The sequence below is a fragment of the Phyllopteryx taeniolatus genome, chromosome 16 (assembly GCF_024500385.1).
Source record: "Phyllopteryx taeniolatus isolate TA_2022b chromosome 16, UOR_Ptae_1.2, whole genome shotgun sequence".
Taxonomy (NCBI): Eukaryota; Metazoa; Chordata; class Actinopteri; order Syngnathiformes; family Syngnathidae; genus Phyllopteryx; species Phyllopteryx taeniolatus.
This window is the reverse complement of record NC_084517.1, coordinates 9,470,765-9,488,127: the sequence shown is the minus strand read 5'-3', so window position 1 is coordinate 9,488,127 and position 17,363 is coordinate 9,470,765. Positions and strand designations below refer to the sequence as shown.

Below are 17,363 nucleotides of genomic sequence, written 5' to 3'. Positions count from 1 at the left end.
AAAAGTACATTTCTGGGTTTTAAGCGCGCAAGAGACTAGAACAGCCGCTGTGCCACCCCCATGTATATAACGTATACATACTGTGTATTGTGCTTTGCAACAATACTTAACTATATTCACAAGTTATACCTATGAATGAAATGGTGATGGTTGTGGGCAAAATACACAAGCGATGCGTACGGTGCCGGTTACATTCAAATGAATGGGAGCGAGCTGAGCCTCTTTTTAACTATCCACACTCTTCTCTTTTATTCTCACCCACGTCCTCTCTCTGAAGCAACCTGCTTTTTCCGTAACTATTCATCCATCTTTTTATGGTTTATTATTATTACATATTATTATGTGCAGCATCAAAAGTCTATACAGGCTCGCCATTCATGCCGTCAATATATCCAATCGCTGGACATGTGGGTGGGAGTCATTTTTTTGTGATTGTCCGGTCCAATTGGGTTCGACCACATCGCGCAGTGTGCGGCGGGCCTTAATTAATTGCATTCCCATGGGGAATCACAAGGTTTTGGGATACGAGTTTGGTCACGGAAGGAATTACTCTTATCTCAAGGCACACAAGGCATCCGTGGCCCAATGGTTAAGATCATCGCCTGCCACCGTGGGGGACCTAGGTTCAAGACCCCGACTGGACCATCTGCCAACATCCCCCGGACTCACGGCTGTGGTGTCCCTGAGCAAGGCACTGGTACCCCGAAATGCTCCCTGGGCGCTTCAGCTGCCCCCTGCTCCAGTGTGTTCCACTAACATGTGTATGTGTTCACTGTGATGGGTTAAATTCAGAGAACAAATTTTGTGTGCATGCATGCATGTTCATGACAAAAAAAAAAAGGTGATTCTTCTTCTTCTTCTTAAAAAACTGTAGTGTGGCATTGGCGGTGGTCTATGCTCTTCAGACATACAAACAAGCACAAAAAGCAACATTCTTATGTCTTATAGAGTTGATTCCATCCTTTTGGTCTGTTTTCGGACAAGAACCATGCTGTCTCTGCTTTTTTCTTCTTAAACGTCTGAGACACACACACACACACACACACACAGAGGGACACAGACACCCACACATGCGCACACACACTGGTCCTGACTCCTGGCTGCTGTCCCTTCTCTGCTCCGTCGCTCCACACTGGATCACAGCCGAGTGCCAGCTTGGCCTCATCCTCTCCATTTATTCCATTGTCATATTGTCCTCTGCCTCGCTCCCTCTGGAGGCATCACACCTCATCTACCTCCTACCACCCTTCCGGCTTCTGCTACAACTCTATCTTTCTTTCTCTTGTTCAGCTCCTTCCCTTCACACTTTTATCCCTCTTCTCTCTTTGTTCTCCTTCTCCTCTTTTCTTCTCTCTTTTATATGATCATCTTTCCCCAATATCTCCACTGGCCGTTTATCCCGCTATTTTGGGCTGCATTGTTTTGTGTGTATTCTAGCCAGTGCTGACGTAAGGCGCCCATCATTAGAGGAGACAGCAAAGGACTCAGAAGCGACTTCAAGGCCTCGCTGGCCTGTTTCCCGAATCTGGCTGAGGGACTCGCTGGCCCCGCGACCCCCTCTGGGAATTTTAATACTCGCTAATCGATCACATTGTGCCAACAAGAGGTGCTAATGTGGCCAGACCATAATTATTGTTGCAGTAAATGAAGGAAGAGGTGTTTTGAAGCACTTCATTTTCCATTTTCAGTTTCTTTGTGCTCAAACCTCCTTCCATCAGCAATTTTCTTGTTTGCCCGACCACTTTTCTCAACCTCTGCCTTTCTGGTCTCCAGTTTTGGTCTTAATTATGTATTTTTCTTAAAGGCTAATGGAAATTTGGCTCTCTGAACGAGTGTCTTGGACAGTACATTAATACTGCTCTTAAGAAAAGTAAGAGAGCGAGAAAGCTAGATGAAACAGTGGGGTACGGGGGCAGGAGTGTGCAAGTCCGTAAATTAAATTAGAACTGTGGCCTGGCAGATATTACACTGGTATAAATGGGAAAGCATAGAAGCGCTAGGTTTTTAAGATGGATGATAAAGACAGAGCAAGATAATAAGTTGAGGCGCAAATTGATTCTTGTTAGCAAAGAGACAGGACTACAACATCAGTGTGCGCATCATTATTTTATGATATTCAAACACAAACTTATCCGGTAAGTAGATGCACTTGTTTTGCGTTTCACACGGCACTCATAATAACATATTTCCAACCTCACGTGTACAGCACACAGCAGTGTTTGCCGATGCACTGTAAATCACAGGGTCCTGCCTCAATGCAATTGCCCTGATCTCATTAATGCAGAAACAAGGTAGCGGATCAAGCTGCGCGCGTCCCCAGGGAGGGGCAGGTTAGTGTTTGATGTAGAGAGAAGCTCTAAGACAGTCCTAAGAAGCAGAAGAGATTTCAATAGCCTGTTTTTCTGATTGTTACTCATACCACAGTCTCACTCAAAGGAGCAGTTAAATATAGTGACCATACCATCTCTTTTCCTCGAACATGTCCTCTTTTTAAGACCTACTAAAAGCATGTGGCCAGGATTTCAAAAGCACCCAGGATTTCAGTCTCAGTCAGCATCTTTTCAGTCATTGTTCATGCAATCATTGGATGATCTACATGCCGGCCATTATACGCAGTACTTTGGCTGGTCCTGATGTCAGTGTGTGTACAATGGTTACTATCACAACCAGATCTGCAACGGACAGTATGGCATCACCACTTGGACAAACCAGATTGTCTCTGAAGAGTTTAGAGATGTTTATTAACTTAAACATATGGTCATGTGAGATCTTGTTGATCGAATTACCATGAAAAAATTTAGATTTGAGAGAATACATCTATATACTTGCATTTCCACTCAAGCCTTTCAAAAATGGAAAATACTGCTCATATTTTACAATTAGAGCCCGACCGATATGGGATTTTGGAGGCCAATGCCAATATCAGGGGCTAAAAAAAAAAAAAAAGCCGATATCTGAAATATCAGCCGATACGTGAAATAAAAACATTGATATACACAGGATATATACTGTACATGAACACAGTCTTATAATACCTAAAATATGAATAAGAACATTGATATACACAGGATATATACTGTACATGAACAGTCTTATAATACTCAAAATATGAATAAGAACATTGATATACACAGGATATATACTGTACGTGAACAAAGTCTTATAATACCCAAAATATGATTCTAGACAAAGAAGCAGAAGTCTCCTAATTCACGAAAACATCTTAGCAATATCACTTAGTCCTCATTACTACGTATTGAAAAGTTCCATCTGCAGCCATCAGGTTTTTGCAAACAGTTCAAAAGTAAATGCTGAAGCAAACATTACAAAGTGAACAAAAAGTTGACTACAAACAAATAAAAAAAAAAATCAGACTGAATCCAATGGACTTCCTAGATTTTAAGTAACACTATAGATGCTTTCAAAACATGCGATACATAAAATTACAACTACCGTATTTTCACGACCATAGGGCGCACCGTATTAAAAGGCGCAGTCTCAGTTACGGGGTCTATTTCTGTATTTAACACACACATAAGGCGCACTTTATTATTGGGCGCAGGCATGGTAAAACATACGCTAGCTTAAAACATACGCAAGCATGCATGCACGCTAAAACAATGTTTTTAAAAAGGCAGCAGGAGCAAAACTGAGTTCGGTTGTACTTTATTGAAGTATTTAACAATCTACTCACGTTATTTTTTTTAATCAATCCTCATCCACAAATCCATCAAAGTCCTCATCTTCTGTATCCGAAATGAACAGCTGGGTACATCTCAATCAAACACGCCAGTTTCAAGTCAGTCTCGTGCCGTGTGGCTCTTCAGAAATGATGCCGGCTTTTACGAAAGCTCGAACAACAGTGAAAGCAGACACTTAGCCCGAGCATCCACAATCCATTCACAAATTGTGGCGTAACTCGCCCGGCGCTGCCTCCTAGTCTTAGTAAAGCTGTGTTCGCCATCTGTCATCCACGGCTCCCACGCGGCTCACTTCACCTTGAACGCCCTGTTTACACGGATGTCCAGCGGTTCGTCAAGCCTCCCGGAATGATGGCAAGCTCCGAGTTATTGCACTCAGTCGAATAGTGACTGTAGAGACGCTTCTCCCGGCTGTTCTTTGCTCATTAATCCATCGCTTGAGTTGGTCTTCCAACTCAGACCACCTCGCCTTGTTTCTGCGTTTTGTTTTTCTTTTTTTCCCGCAGAAACTCAGCTTCGTCTTCTTGACTTGGCGAAGCTCGTTTTCCTGCTTCCTCCACTTGCGAACCATGGATTCGTTGATCTTGAATTCTCTCGCGGCTGCTCGATTCCCATGTCCCTCCGCGTAACTGATAGCTTGCAGTTTAAACTGTGCTTTGTAAGCGCGTCTCTTCGTTGGTGACATTTTCGGGGGTCCTTAGCCAAACCGATGTTGTTTTGCACAATGCACACCCCGGAATTGCTCCCAGTCAGTCAAGCGGTTCAAAAAAATTTAAATAAATAAAATAACACCCCGGCGCTATATACCTACTGGGGGCGTGGCTTTAGCATCCTACTTCACGAACCCTTCCCTTGTCCTCAGCCATGTCTGCTTTTCCTCTGTGTAAGCAGCGTGTCGGCGGGAAAAAAAAAAAAAAAAAGTCAAGCGCCGCGCTCATATACAACATCATTTATAGATGTTTGAACTCGGTGTACACATAAGGCGCCCCATTATAAGGCGCCCCATCCATTTTGGAGAAAATTTAAGACTTTTAAGTGTGCCTTATGGTCGTGTAAATACAGGACGTCCTCGAGTTACGACGCACTCGACCTACGACGTTTCGACTTTACGACGCCCGTGCCTCGTCCGCCATTTTGTCCCCAGCACCATAGTGTTTCTGCTTAGCTAGTGCATAGTGCTTGTCTGTGTTTGTGGGGCGGGAGTATCTTTGCCTTTTTCGCCCTCCTTTTTTCACACTCTCAGCAGTAATGGTAAGTACAGCATCTTATTTTTTTATTTTAATGTATTTTAGTTTCTTTATTCACCTTTCTTGCTACGGTCACCTGACCGTGGTCGGGAGACGCAGGGGTTAACTCCCTTCTCTCGTTGCACAGCTGAGCTGGGTGGCGACAACAATAAAGGCACGAAGCACCGATTTGCTGCTTTAATGGCTTTATTAGCTCCTCTGCACATTCAATGTCAACGGGTCCTCCGCTAATCGCTACTCTTCCCCGGTCGCCGTCACTACACTTGCCACTGTACACACTCGCACCTGCGCACACTCTTTCCTCCTTCGCAGTCCTGCCGGACGACGCCTGCGCAGTCCCGTCTCACTCACACATCGACGCACACGCCCACACACACTGAGCTTGCTGTCGCAATCACGTGGGACGATACCCATAACAGAAGTATTTCGCCGTAAAACAGAAGTATTTCGCCGTAAATTTAGACTTTAACGCTGAAATCCGACTTACGCGGAAAATCATGTTACGTCGCCAGCGTAGGAACGGAACTCGTTCGTAAATCGAGGACTTCCTGTACATTGTTGGAACCTTTTCAAAATTATTTTAATGAAGACATTGACTTGTGAATTTATGAGCCTCAGTACATTTTGCAAGGTAGTATGAAGTGAAGTGTGACGCTGGACATGGGAGTTTTTATTTTTATTTTTTACTGGGTTTCATGTTCTATTCTCCAACATTGATGTTTCCAGATTGTAAATGAAGCATCAAAAAAAGCTAATACATCAGTGTTCATATATATATATATATATATATATATATATATATGTGTGTGTGTGTATAGGAAGTAGGCTCTGAAGGAAGAATAGAAGCCTTTTATTGTAACTGATTTTTTAAATTGTGAATCCAAATTCATTGTTTTCTATATTGATAATTGTTATAATTTATAGTACGGTATGTTGTTTTGGCATTGTTTTCTTGTAAAATGCAATTAGTGTGTTGAATGTAATTATCATACTCTTGTCAAACCCGTCTTCTATTTTGATGAGCAAATGTGGACCGCCTTAAATGTAAACACAAATATGCAAAGATGTAAAGAGTAAATGACCTTTTGCATCTCGGGATCTAAGAACTGACTCACACACGTGTTCAAGCTCATGTCACAGTCTTGTCGAGACTTGGGCTTCTCACCTCCTCCTCTTCGTCTGTCCAGATCAATATCCCCTTTCAACAGTGTAGGATATCCATGTGTGATTCTGTCAGACTACACTGCTGCTTGGTTTAGAGATGCTCTACCTTCTGTAATGTCTTTGGTTCGCTTCTCTGAATGAGATTTCCTTGTCCAAGATAATCTAGACAGGCGGTGCGTGTTCCACATTTAGTACCTATATTCACATACTGTAGCTTTTTCCCACATGTGTGTAATAGCCTCAACTGATGGGAATGATTGATAGGATTAGGAGCAGCAGTTTATGTCCCCAGAATAAGCTTTTGCCAGCCTCATGTACAAACTGATTAAAGGAGTCATAAAGCCAACTAATGAAACAAGCCACAAATGTCCTCTGTGAGCAGAAGAAAGGCAGGTAATTTAAAGTTGGCCCCAATTACGTTACAAAAGCACCACCATAATTTAAGTAGTCCGCCCATGTCCACTGTGTAAAGTCAACTAAATTAAGGCTCGGGCTGAATATTGTTGCATGACCTCGTCTTTCTCTCCTCCGCAGGATGACGACTCCATGTTCTTTCAGTTTGGCCCCTCCATTGAGCAGCAAGCTTCAGTCATGCTCAACATCATGGAGGAATATGACTGGTACATCTTCTCCATCGTCACCACATATTACCCGGGGTACCAGGACTTTGTCACCAAGGTAACAGTGCTCAGAACAAGATACACGACATTTGTGGCATCAGTGAAAATGTAAACTATTAGTTGCCGCACTTCTTTGTGTCTACGACTCCTCCATGAAGTTTAAAAGATAGTGTTCTGTAGTGTGATCAAAACAAGACCTTGCAGGTTAAATGATTGGTGGAGATAATAATGAACTATTTTAGAGGCCACTGTCCATCCAACTTAAATTCATTCGTGTCTCTTCTTCACGTATCCAGTCACTCATTAACTCCACATTCGGAAATGCCCAAACTTAAACGCTAGTCCTCACCGTTCTACCTTCCATGGATCGGCTTCAAATCAAGGCACACTACTCCACACTTCCACTGAAGTGCTCCAAAATGGATTGTTCAGGTCGATAATAATATATTACAGCTCCCTCAATGGTGGAATGAGCTCCATCTTTCTATCACTTGACATCTTCAGGCCATAGAAAATCTGGATGTACCATGACCGTTCCTTTAGTATCTTTAAAGTCATTACAAATATGTACTACTTAAATGTCTGTCCCCCCCCCCCTCCTGTTTTAAAGATAACCTTTTTCATTGTTTTCAAACACTATTTGATGAGGCAGAAAAAAATCCACTTGGTGCCCTGAGTTTAAACCGATATAAACCTTTTATATTTATATACACACACACAATGTATTCATGGTTTGTAAATTTGAACAACTGCTATTTAACAAACTGAGTCTTATTTGTCTGCCCCTTCCAGATTCGGAGCACCATTGAGAACAGTTTTGTGGGCTGGGAACTGGAGGAAGTGTTACTTCTTGACATGTCTGTAGACGACGGCGATTCAAAGATTCAAAACCAGCTAAAGAAGCTCCAGAGTCCCGTTATTCTTTTGTACTGCACAAAAGAAGAGGCCAACACCATTTTTGAGGTGGCCCATTCCGTGGGGATTACCGGCTATGGCTACACATGGATAGTGCCCTCACTCATCGCTGGAGACACTGACGTAGTCCCTGCAGAGTTCCCAACAGGTAGGAATTTTTTTATGCACACTTTGAATTTTGAAATATTGGCTCACTATCAAGTCAGTGTGGGAATGTGTTTGCTTACATCCAGCTATTGCGTGTAATTTGTAATCCTAATGATTATTATTTGCCAGATTTTAGTCCAGAACATTTTACCACTAATGCATCAAATTAGGCCTTGGTCTGCAAATCATATCTACGCGTATTTTTTAGTCTGGTCCATCCTGTTAACCTTCAGGTGAAGACATTCTGAATTGAAGCAGTAGACCTTAGTTTTGTGTTATTGCCTTTTTCTACCTCTCTGTATTTCTTGTCATGTGGCTGTTACTTATTCTGAAAGAAAATAGCTGAAATTTATTTGATTTATTTGAGTGCAGACCTTCAGAATTGGAGCGTGGAACTTTCAGTAAAACAGTCAAAGATGTTCCACTCTGTTTTTACCTGCCTCAGTGTGTGTATTTGCTTATTTTATAGGCAACTAACTTATTTATAGTTATAGCTGTATATTATAATGAGAGGAAGCGAAAACCTAAATGCTGCCTTGCAATGCATAGTCTGTTTTATGAAGTTAAAGTTGGGGTGTATTGATTGATTAAGCCCCCTCTGCCCATTCAGGCACATTTGTCATTATCTCATGACTGAATAACGCTCAGCATTTAGAGATGGTTTGGCACTAACTTTCAGTGGAAATCACAACTTGGACTTTTTGTCTACCAGTGTTAAAACAAATGGAACATTGCTTGACTGAAGTGAAGGAGGGTGCCTCATATTTCAGAATGTGTACTTAGAATGTGTACCTGATTGTGTGTTGGCATTTGGCATCTAGATTTACAATGAAAGTAGATATTATGTCACTGCTTGTTCTCAGCACTTTCTGGAAAAAAGTAAAACCTTTTACGTCTTCGGTCATAGGTGATTTACTGTAAATATTTTTCTGCCCCTATGTGTTGGCTTATGATTGTTTTATGTGTTTGTCTGCTCTTCACTGCCAAATGTGCAGACAAAGTAGCATGTACCTCATTAAATTCTTAAGACCCAAGTTTAAAAATGCCTATGCCAGTGAGTTTGTCCCACTTTCACTTTATCAAATTTGATATACAGTATGACCGTATCAGTTATGCAAATCACACAGGTTCCCTCTTGATTTATGCAGCCACGGAGAATATCACGACTCACTCATGTGGTGCCTGGGTGATCTTTCAGTTAACACTGAAATATTATGAGATTAATCATTTAGAACATAATGACAGATAGAAGACTAAATATTATCTACTCATTTAATGCATGATAAATCAATTACACGCTGCACCAGTGTACATGATGGAAAGCATATTTATCATGCAATTATATTAAAGATAGATACTTTATTAATCTGGTGAAGGGAATTAATTACAGTGTATAGTTTTAATGCTAAAATGTCATTAAAAAAACAGTGGTTGAGTTGTGGTGTTTCTCATATCACTAATATTAGGAATCATTATTTCAATAAATATTGTCTACCTTGCCGCGCCATAAAATGAAGCTGTCTTGCAATGACAAAAAAACAAACAAATAATAATAAAACATGGATTTTCTTAGACGTGATCTACCCTTTACATGTATAGTCTTTTTTATAATAAATTTCAAACATTAATATTCAGGAAGTGTTAGCTCTGCATTTGAACTCATCAGTGGTGAACACTGAAAACCCACACTGTTAGTGGCACACCCAGGAAATTGGGCCAACTTACTGTATGTACTGCCAGGGAGCAGTTCAGGGTTTTGGTGTCTTGATCAAGGACACCACAGCAATGGGCCCGGGGGGCTGTTGGGACACTTCAAACCTCACGATAATTAAAGAAATAAGTTAATTTATAGCCATAAACAGAGCTAAAGATGTGAAAGTACAATGGAGTTTGGAAATATGACCAGAATATGTATGCAGACCAAAGTATGGAATTTTATTCACCTGTCCAATTCATATGGGCTTATGGTGCCATCAGTTTGACCCCGGAACAAATTATGGCCATTATTTTCTATGGGAAAAATCGTTCAACTTTCAGAGGTTCCACTCTGTATATTAATGTGTGTGATGCTCTTGGTTAATCCAGTGTTTATATATTCATTAGAAGGTGCATGGTAGTTTGCATACAGGGCACATCTAATATGCTATGCCATGTATGAGAAGCATTTAATCCTCATAGGTAGCCCTCTGGCGGAATATTCTCTCACCACTCTCCACCTCTACCTTCATCCATCCTTGCATGGTACCTTGACTTGAGTTTTCCTTCCCTCTGACATACTCTTCCACTCTGCTTCAATCTATTGTTTTCGCTCCTTATCCCGCTCTGCTCTTTTCACTCTGACAGCACTTTTTTGTCATTATTGTTCCTAGTTTTCTGTGAAACGCTCGTGTGGCTTCCATAGACCGGACTAACATAACCACCCAATCACTGACACATCCAAGTCCAAGCACACAACACACCCTCACACGTACGTAAGCACACACATATATTTTACATCGAATGAAAAATAGAAGCTCAAGTTAAAGGCAATGGAGAGTGAGTGAGTGCGTGTTGGAAACATGTCAACAGCACGTGGTCCTGGAGGAAGAGAGCTGTCAGTGGTGAGGCCCCCACGAGGGAGGCAGTTTGCCAGGCCGCCTGTCTATTTCTGAACACTGACATGCTAGTGCACTGGCTGACATGCGGTCATATGCTGTCACAGGGTTTCAGACAATCTGATGGAGAGTGAGCGAGGCAGATTAAAAGGCAAACTGAGAGACAGATAGGCTGCTAAATTGTTTTGAAGGCAGCGTGGTCTTAGCTGAGAGCTGTGTGACCCTGATCCCTGAGGTGTCCGACAGAACCCAAACAAGAAGATCACTTACAAGCTATTTCCACAAGTCAGGAGGGCACATGCTGCTGAGAATTTAAGATAGACAATCCGCCTCAACTTTACTTGTTTGAAGTTCCCTTGTTTGTTTTTGTGATAAACAGGTGCCCAGTTTATTGTACATAATGTGTGATACTAGGATGATCAAATGAGACTTTGATTTTTGTAGTAGAAGCAGATTTCAAGCAGCTCATGTGGCATGTCACTTAAAGATTTAATGAAACACATTCTGCTAATCTACAAAATCAGCCCTTAGTCCACCTTTGACGTGTCCAGTTCATTCACTTTAAAATCATAAACCGATAAAAAGATTGATTTGATGATTGTGTGTTTTATATGATGGGTTGGAGTAGGGTATTTTAACACCTGCTGGACCCACATATTTAACATACTGTGGATCCTCTGAGATGGAACACCATCTGTTCTGGCATGCGAGCCCACCTCAGCATCAAAAAACATTTACTACAGACTACAAGACAAATCTTTCACGATTGCACTGTCGGACTACTGCTGGGCTTTATTTTGTCAAATCAAACACTGTCAGAGAGGCGGCACCAGAAAACATGTGACCGGTCAAGGCGACCCGACACATCCGTTACCATGGCGATGACAACAACAATGGATCGTGTCAATGTTTTGTGTGGAGAAAAAAAAAAAGAATGAAATGAGGAAAAATGTGTGGTGGTCGTCACCGGTGCTCGGGAGAGGACGTTCATTCAAGGATTGTTTGAGGTATGTTCGTGTGCTTTTAATACGATACGGCTCGCAAGCAGGCAACATAACGTTATATTTTATTTGCCAAGTATGTCAAAAACACACAAGGAATTTGTCTCCGGTAGTTGGAGCTGCTCTATTACAACAACGGACAGCTGTTGACAAAAAAATACTTTTGAGACATAAAAAACATAACATAAAACACAGTGCAGAGAGTCACTGAGCAATGAAAGGGTACTGGTAATGTGGTAATTCTCAAAGTTTCTTTCATTATCAGATGATGTCAACTGTACAGGAAGTCCTCGATTTACGAACGAGTTCCGTTCCCACGCTGGCGACATAACACAAATTTCCGCGTAAGTCAGATTTCACCGTTAAAGTCGAAATTTACGGCAAAATACTTCTGTTACGGGTATTGTCCCACGTGATTGAGACAGCAAGCTCAGTGCGTGTGGGCGTATGCGTCGATGTGTGAGTGCGACGGGACTGCGTAGGCATCGTCCGGCGGGACTGTGAAGGAGGAAGGAGTGCGCGCCGGTGCGAGTGTGTACAGTAGAAAGTGTAGTGACGGCGACCGGGGAAGAGTAGCGATTAACGGAGGACCCGTTGACGTTGAATGTGCAGAGGAGCTAATAAAGCCATTAAAGCAGCAAATCGGCGCTTCGTGCCTTCATTGTTGCCGCCACCCAGCTCAGCTGTGCAACGAGAGAAGGGAGTAAACCCCTGCGTCTCCCGACCACGGTCAGGTGACCTTAGCAGGAAAGGTTAACACTTCGTATAAAGAAACTAAAATACATTAAATTAAAAAAAGAAGATGCTGTACTTACCATTACTGCTGGGAGTGTGAAAAAAGGAGGGCGAAAAAGGCAAAGATACTCACAAACGCAGTCAAGCACTATGCACTAGCTAAGCAGAAACACTATGGTGCTGGGGACATAATGGCGGACGAGACACGGGCGTCGTAAAGTCGAAACGTCGTAGGTCGAGGACTTCCTGTATTCTAATAAATTGAGCTAATTTTCAACCTAAATCAACCCCTCACATTATGTGACATTATGTGACTTTTTATTGTTCCAGATTAATGGTATACTGCAAATACATTGCAAAATTAATCAACAACATAAGTTTTGATTGTTTGCATTCAAATAAAAAATGACACCAGGTTGCTTGCATACTGTACGAGAGCATGTTTAATAGTCTATAGATGACGTGCAGGTTATTTAAAGGAAAGCGCGTCAAATAAATGTTCCCAAAGCGACAGATTGTAGAGCGAGAACAGCATTCAGGCACAGAGAGGGATAAACAGGATAAACAGGCGCACAGACAATACAAAGGCAAACAAACAGACAGCGCTTCAGACTGACAGATGGACAAACAGAGCAAGGTGATAGCTGCACAATCGCTGCACAGTCTATCCTGCCTCTTGGAGGCTGTTCAAAACATGTCCTCTCTGTATATTCAAGCAGAATGATCAACACTCGCTTCCTGTTCTTTCTCCATCTGTGTCCCGTTACTCCTCCCTGTTTGATCTCTCTCACCTCGCTCATCATCTTGCACTGTTTACCTTTCAGATTTCAATCTTTCCCTAACTTCCTGCTCTCTTTAAACAAATCCATCTGCTGCCTTCTGGATCTTTCCAGCCGTCTTTCATCGTGCCCTCTGATCGATCTATTCTCTCCTTTCTGTTTCATCCATCAAGGGCTGCTGTCTGTGTCCTACGACGAGTGGGACTACGGCCTCGAGGCTCGTGTTCGCGACGGGGTGGCTATTATAACCATGGCAACTTCCACCATGATGATGGACCGAGGACCTCACACCTTGCTCAAGTCTGAGTGCCACGGAGCTCCTGACAAGAAGACCCCCATTTCGGGCAATCCTAATGAAGTCCTCAGGTGAGTGGTGCTGAGCTTGATAGACTTCTTCTTGTTCTTAAACAGTACAGTGCACGGTGGCCGACTGGTTAGCACATCTGCCTCCCGGTTCTGAGCACCCGGGTCAAATTCGGCCTCGCCTGTGTGGAGTTTGCATGTTCTCCCTGTGCCTGCGTGGGTTTTCTCCGGGTACTCCGGTTTCCTCCCACATCCCAAAAACATGCATGGTAGGTTATTTGAAGACTCTAAATTGACCATGAGTGCGAATGGTTGTTTGCTGATATGTGCCCTGCGATTGGCTGGTGACCAGTTCACGGTGTACCCGCCTCTCGCCCAGAGTCGGCTGGGATAGGGTCCAGCTCACCCGTGACCCTCGTGAGGATGAGCGTTATGGAAAATGGATGAATGGACTCTCACCTGCCACATCATTGAATAGACTGGATCAGGTCCAGCAGTCACACTAGCCTGTTCTGTTCAGACATCTGACATGTTAAAGTTTTCCTCTGCTTGATTCTCATTAAACATTACTTAATTGATCATACATAAGCGTTATATTTCTGCCACGTGTGCAATTTGGATCAGGTTGAGATTAAACTTGGTTTGACATTACAGCTCCAGACCCTGAAATAATATTGTAAATATATTTTTTTCACAGTGTTGATACATTATAATATTTTTCAGTGTCACAATTGGTGTTTTTTTTAATGGGGGTGGGGGCTGAGATTTAATCGAAACATCCTTGGCTGAATGACAGACCCTTACAAAATAATTTTCAGATGGCAATGATTTTGAAATGAATGATGCTCAGTTTCGATTGACATTGCTGAAGAGGTATTCATTTTGTAATTTGTTTATTATTGTGCTTTCATATTATAGTATTGTAAAGCTCCCCTGTGTAATATTGAGAGGGAATTGGATTAGACGTCATTCTGACTCTGCAAACCAATTAGGAGTATGATGATTTAGAAACTGCTTTGTCTCATTCCTGGTTTTGTTTATTCCACACAGCTCACATTCCACTTCATGAAACAGAGAGGCGTTTTTAAGATATACATTTTACATAGTTCCTTGTATAGCTAAATAGGGCACCCTAAATTTTAGAAACACCTCTCAATACAGTTCTTCACTAAAAGAAAAGTTAGACAGTAAAGCGCACTTGACACCGACACTTAAAAAAAACAAAAAACAAGCACAATATTGACACATTGTTACTAACAATACAATAGTGTCAATGAAAACTAGGGGTGGGCAAAGATATTGATTAATTGATCCATCATGATACTCACCCCCCACCTCCCATTTCAATGTTGATTTATCAAATCCTATGAATCGACTCACCTCCTGGCCAGTTGTGGGGACTTGTATAGACAGTTGTATAGACAGAGCCCGCATTCGACCAAATAACAACAAAATGGTGAACAAATCAAGGAGTATCAAATCTGACTTTTCGGGTCAGTTTGGTTTCCTGTGTAATTCCCGAACACAGCAAATTTTGTAACATACCACAAAAGTTCACATAGCCATGAAAATAAATCTTTGAAAACTATCAACAAGTATTTGTATATTTCTACTTCTTACTGAATTGACATCAAAGCATTTACATGAAGAACAATTTAAATGGAAACCTGAAGAACTGAAATTGAATGAAATCGCATCTTAAAGAATTGAATTTGAACGGAAGTTTCTTGACAATTTCCAGCCCCAATCAAAGCTGAGCATTATTTATTGTCTTTGTAAAGCAACATTTTGGATACAGTTTTTGTACTGGATTAGATTGAGCAGGTGTACCGAATGAAGTGGCCAGACTAAGAATAACTACTTACTACTCCACATGGTGTCAGCAATAAGCGAATAGGCCATAATTTTACAATTACTGTATATTAATCGCCCAACCATGCCTACAGCAACGATGTACAGTATACTGTAGACAGTGGATTACAAACAATTCAAACCAGCATTAAATAGTGCCCAGACACCCTAGAAGTACACTGTGAGAGTTGCATATACTCAAACACCTTCATCCCCTGCATACTGTGATCATCCTCCCCCATGTAATAATACCCTGCCCACACAAAAGCCCCCTTCACACACCCCTTGCTGTGAAAATCCGCCCCCGCCCCCTCAGCTGTCTGTCTCAGCGGCAGGCCTTTTGAACCAGCTGTGAAGCGCAGCACACGACGGCACTTTACTTTCTGCGCGTCCTAATTGGTCCCAATGGCGTTGCAGTGGGCAAACACAGACCCTTGTCATGCTTTGCTCCAGCGCTCTAGCACAGAATTACAACCCCAATTCCAATGTAGTTGACACGTTGTGTTAAACATGAATAAAAACAGAATTCAAAGATTTGCAAATGATGGTAAACCTGAATACACTACAAAGACAAGATATTTAATGTTCAAACTGATAAACTTAATTGTTTTTAGGAAATAATCATTAATTTTGTTTGGAACATCCCACAGGTGAACAGGCTAATTGGGAACAGGTGGGTCCATGATTGGGTATAAAAGGAGATTCCCTGAATTGCTCAGTCATTCACAAGCAAAGAATGAGGGGCGAGGTTCACCTCTTTGTGAACAAGTGCGTGAGAAAATTTTAAGGAAAATGTTCCTCAATGTTTGGGATTTCATCATCTACAGTCCATAATATCATCAAAAGGTTCAGACAATTTGGAGAAATCACTGCATGTAAGCGGCAAGGCCAAAAACCAACATTGAATGCTCGTGACCTTCGATCGCTCAGGCGGCACTGCATCAAAAACCAACATCAATGTGGAAAGGATATCATCACGTGGGCTCAGGAACACTTCAGAAAACCAATGTCAGTAAATACAGTTTGGCGCTACATCCGTAAGTGCAACTTGAAACTCTACTATGCAAAGCAAAATCCACAACACCCAGAAAAGATGCCGGCTTCTCTGGGCCCGAGCTCATCTAAAATGCACTGATACAAAGTGGAAAAGTGCTCTGTGGTCCGACGAGTCTACATTTCAAATTGTTTTTGGAAATTGTGGACGTCGTGTCCTCCGGGCCAAAGAGGAAAAGAACCATCCGGACTGTTATGGACACAAAGTTAAAAATCCAGCATCTGTGATGGTATGGGGCTGTGTTAGTCCCAATGGCATGGGTAACTTACACATCTGTGAAGGCACCATTAATGCTGAAAGGTACTTACAGGTTTTGGAGAAACATATGCTGCCATCCAAGCAACGTCTTTTTCATGGACGCCACTGCTTATTTCAGCACGACAATGCCAAACCATATTCTGCATGTGTTACAACAGCGTGGCTTCGTAGTAAATGAGTGTGGGTACTAGACTGGCCTGCCTGCAGTCCAGACCTGTCTCACATTCAAAATCTGTGGCGCATTATGAAGCGTAAAATACGACAACGGAGACCCCGGACTGTTGAACAGCTGAAGCTGTGCATCAAGCAAGAATGGGAAAGAATTCCACCTACAAAACTTCAACAATTAGTGTCCTCAGTTCCCAAACGTTTATTGAATGTTGTTAAAAGAAAAGGTGATGTAACACAGTGGTAAGCATGACCCAGTCCCAGCTTTTAAGGAACGTGTTGCAGCCATAAAATTTTAAGTTAATGATTATTTACTAAATCAATAAAGTTTATCAGTTTGAACATTAAATATCTTGTCTTTGTAGTGTATTCAATTAAATATAGGTTGAACATGATTTGCAAATCATTGTATTCTGTTTTTATTTGTTTAACACAACGTCCCAACTTCATTGGAATTGGGGTTGTATATTAAGCAGGGCATCATCTCCCCTATTCATGTTTTTTGGTTGCGCCTGTTCCTGGCTGTTTGCTGAAAAAACTTTTTTTTTTTAGTGGTATTTCTGAAACACCAAAGATGCCACAAGTGATACATCTCGACTGAGAGACAAGCTTTGTATGTTGGGGAGGAGATGGATCAGCCTGGGTTGTTAGCAGAGGTTCCCAGTCTTTGCCATATGTGCATGTACCGTAATTTGTCGTGTATAATTTATTTCCCCCCAAAATTGTTAAGTCAATAGTGTGCATTATACATGGGGAAAATGGAAAAAAAACTTTCACATTTTATAAATGTATGCCGCTATCTAGAGGTTATGAAAAAGCTGTACAC

General features: G+C 41.8%; 1 protein-coding gene across 3 annotated transcripts in view; it reads left to right on the top strand.

The window, feature by feature from the left end:
- LOC133465783 (glutamate receptor ionotropic, NMDA 2B-like) overlaps positions 1-17,363 on the top strand; it is a 168,931-nt gene that overhangs the window by 105,200 nt on the left and 46,368 nt on the right. For all 3 annotated transcript variants that reach the window (XM_061748872.1, XM_061748873.1, XM_061748874.1), the window contains 3 exons: positions 6,647-6,790; positions 7,525-7,795; positions 13,077-13,269. In XM_061748872.1, coding sequence (XP_061604856.1) covers positions 6,647-6,790; positions 7,525-7,795; positions 13,077-13,269 — 608 coding nt within the window. The remainder of the gene's footprint in view (positions 1-6,646; positions 6,791-7,524; positions 7,796-13,076; positions 13,270-17,363) is intronic.